The sequence below is a fragment of the Colletotrichum tamarilloi genome, assembly GCF_030869305.1.
Source record: "Colletotrichum tamarilloi strain Tom-12 chromosome Unknown Scaffold_435.1, whole genome shotgun sequence".
In the NCBI taxonomy this organism is placed as follows: domain Eukaryota; kingdom Fungi; phylum Ascomycota; class Sordariomycetes; order Glomerellales; family Glomerellaceae; genus Colletotrichum; species Colletotrichum tamarilloi.
The window spans coordinates 1-2,115 of NW_026849817.1; the positions used below are offsets into that span (position 1 = coordinate 1).

Genomic DNA, 2,115 nt, shown 5'->3' on the forward strand with positions numbered 1-2,115 from the left:
CAGTCTAGATCTAGCACCCCGGTCGCTCTACACTTTCGTCGCCTAGTCTGGACTTGGTCTAGACCCCGCCCGCCAAAAGACAACCGCCGGCCGTTTGCTCCTCTGGAAGCCGCAAATGTGATGTTTTCCGCCAACCCCTGCCACAACGCTCACCAAGCGATTCTCCAAGATGCAAAAATGTTTGTTTCCTCAAATGCACACAGTGGGGCCTTGATGCCATTGCACGCTGAGCAAACCTGCCTTGTACCAAGTTGCAAACTTGCAGCAGAGAGAATGTCGATGAAAGTTTCAGTAGGGAGGTCTCTTTCCACTTGGAATCGGGAGTTTCTTGGTGGGCTGGGCTCCCAGCCCCACCCCACCACTGAGATGATGTTGATCGGGTGTTGACGCTGCCATATAGTATTGATCATATGTTGCTTCCTCTTGGCAACACACTTCATCTTTTTGGACTTGACCCACACAGGCTGGGCCCATAGTCGTTCTGACTGTGTACATGCGACCACGATCAGATGTGCGAGAATGAATGCTGTGAAAGCCGGTTATGGATGCTTTAGAGTAGCTCTTGATTACGCGCTGCCACTCGCACTGTCGTTCGCCATCCCGGTCCATATTTTCGTTTGCAAACCAGTCGCTATAGCCATGACCAGAGGTTTGTGGAGACCCATCACAGCAGGTTTCGGCTTCTCGAACATTGAGAATGTTTGTGAGAGAGGCAGCGACATGTGCACAAAACTGTATGGCGGTGCCGTTGATAAACTTCCAACGATGCCGGGCAACGGCTTCTGCACTTTATTCCGTCGATGATCATTCCAACGATGCCAGTCCACGGTTTCTGCGTTTCCTGTGTGTTCCGTCGAGCGGACATTCTCGACGGTGGCGAAAACGGACTCTACATTTCATTTGATTTCTGTTGATGACCATTCCAACGGTACCGCCGGCATGCTGTTCCTCGAGCGATGTGGGCGGCGAAATTCGGACCCTGCAACCTCCTCGTGGTGCCGCCTGGGAACCTGACCTTTCCAGTGATAGAGCCAGGAGAGACGTGACAGCGGCGTATGATAGTGTATGACGGCGTGCGATAGCGTGTGACAGTGCGTGAGTGCCTGGGATGACGGACGTCACCTGCTGGGTGTTAGGTAGACAGTCAGTCAGGCTCTGGCAGCTTGTGGATTTCTCTTGTAGTTAGAAATAGAACGACACTCGCTGTCTTCAACACACGATTGTGCCTTCGAAGCTCCCATGTCCAGTTCCCATCCACAACGATACTGTCTCATCGTGATGGCCATTGCTACAGGTTCTCGTGTGATGGGTGAAAACCCCCTTCGAGGCTACTCTCGCATATGTGCAGCCCCATAGCGCCATGAACAGTAAGGAATTTCGGCTATGGACGACTGAAAGTGCGTGTCGTCAGTTAGGTAGTGGCTTGTGAGTGCTGCATCAAGCTCGCATCGAGACACTCGCATAGTCACAGTAAAGTTTAGATTCACCATGTATCGGACACTAGCTAGATTGGCACAGCCAGCCACCAGGGCGTCGAAAGGGGCTGAGGGTATTGCAATGTTGCCAGAGGCCATACAGCACGGCACGCCAGTTCATTCCTGCCTCCCTAATGGTGCTGGTGGGAACCAGCCGTTTACACCATGCTTGGTGGCTTGACGGACCTACAAGTGGCTTTGAAATGCCTCTGGAAATGTCTTTGAGCGGCCGAAATGGTTCGATCAGGGATTGCAAACGTGGCATTCGGTACAGTACGAGCCTCTTGAGGTCGGGCGGGCGTTATTCTCAGCGGTGGGAGGTACCAAAACTCTGAAGCAAATCCAGATGTTGCGAGCCAGAAACTGATTTGGGTCGCAGCTATATCGTGCTCGCATTGCACGGTCGGGCGGTGCGCCCAGAAAGGCAAGACTGGAGCCAAGCGGCGTGGCAATCCGTTGCGGCTGTTGGCTGCTTTTGTAGCTCAGTGCACTTCCAAGTAGAAAGTATCTTTGAGCTGACCCGCAGGCTTAACCAGCTGGTCAACTTCGATGCCCAGAGACATTTCCTTTATTGGCCATCTTCCCTAAGCCGGTTCTGGCTTGCCATCGCGAGTGTGTAGCAGGTCCAGACATGAATCCT

At 52.9% G+C, this 2,115-nt stretch overlaps 1 protein-coding gene across 1 annotated transcript; it reads right to left on the reverse strand.

Annotated features, from left to right (window-relative positions):
* Nucleotides 1-58: 58 nt before the first annotated feature.
* Nucleotides 59-808, reverse strand: CTAM01_17240 (uncharacterized protein; the record flags this gene model as incomplete). The annotated part of the gene is made up of 3 exons (XM_060533228.1): nt 59-243; nt 309-392; nt 733-808. The coding sequence occupies 3 exons, from the start codon at nt 806-808 to the stop codon at nt 59-61; spliced, it is 345 nt and encodes a 114-aa protein (XP_060372194.1).
* Nucleotides 809-2,115: the final 1,307 nt, after the last annotated feature.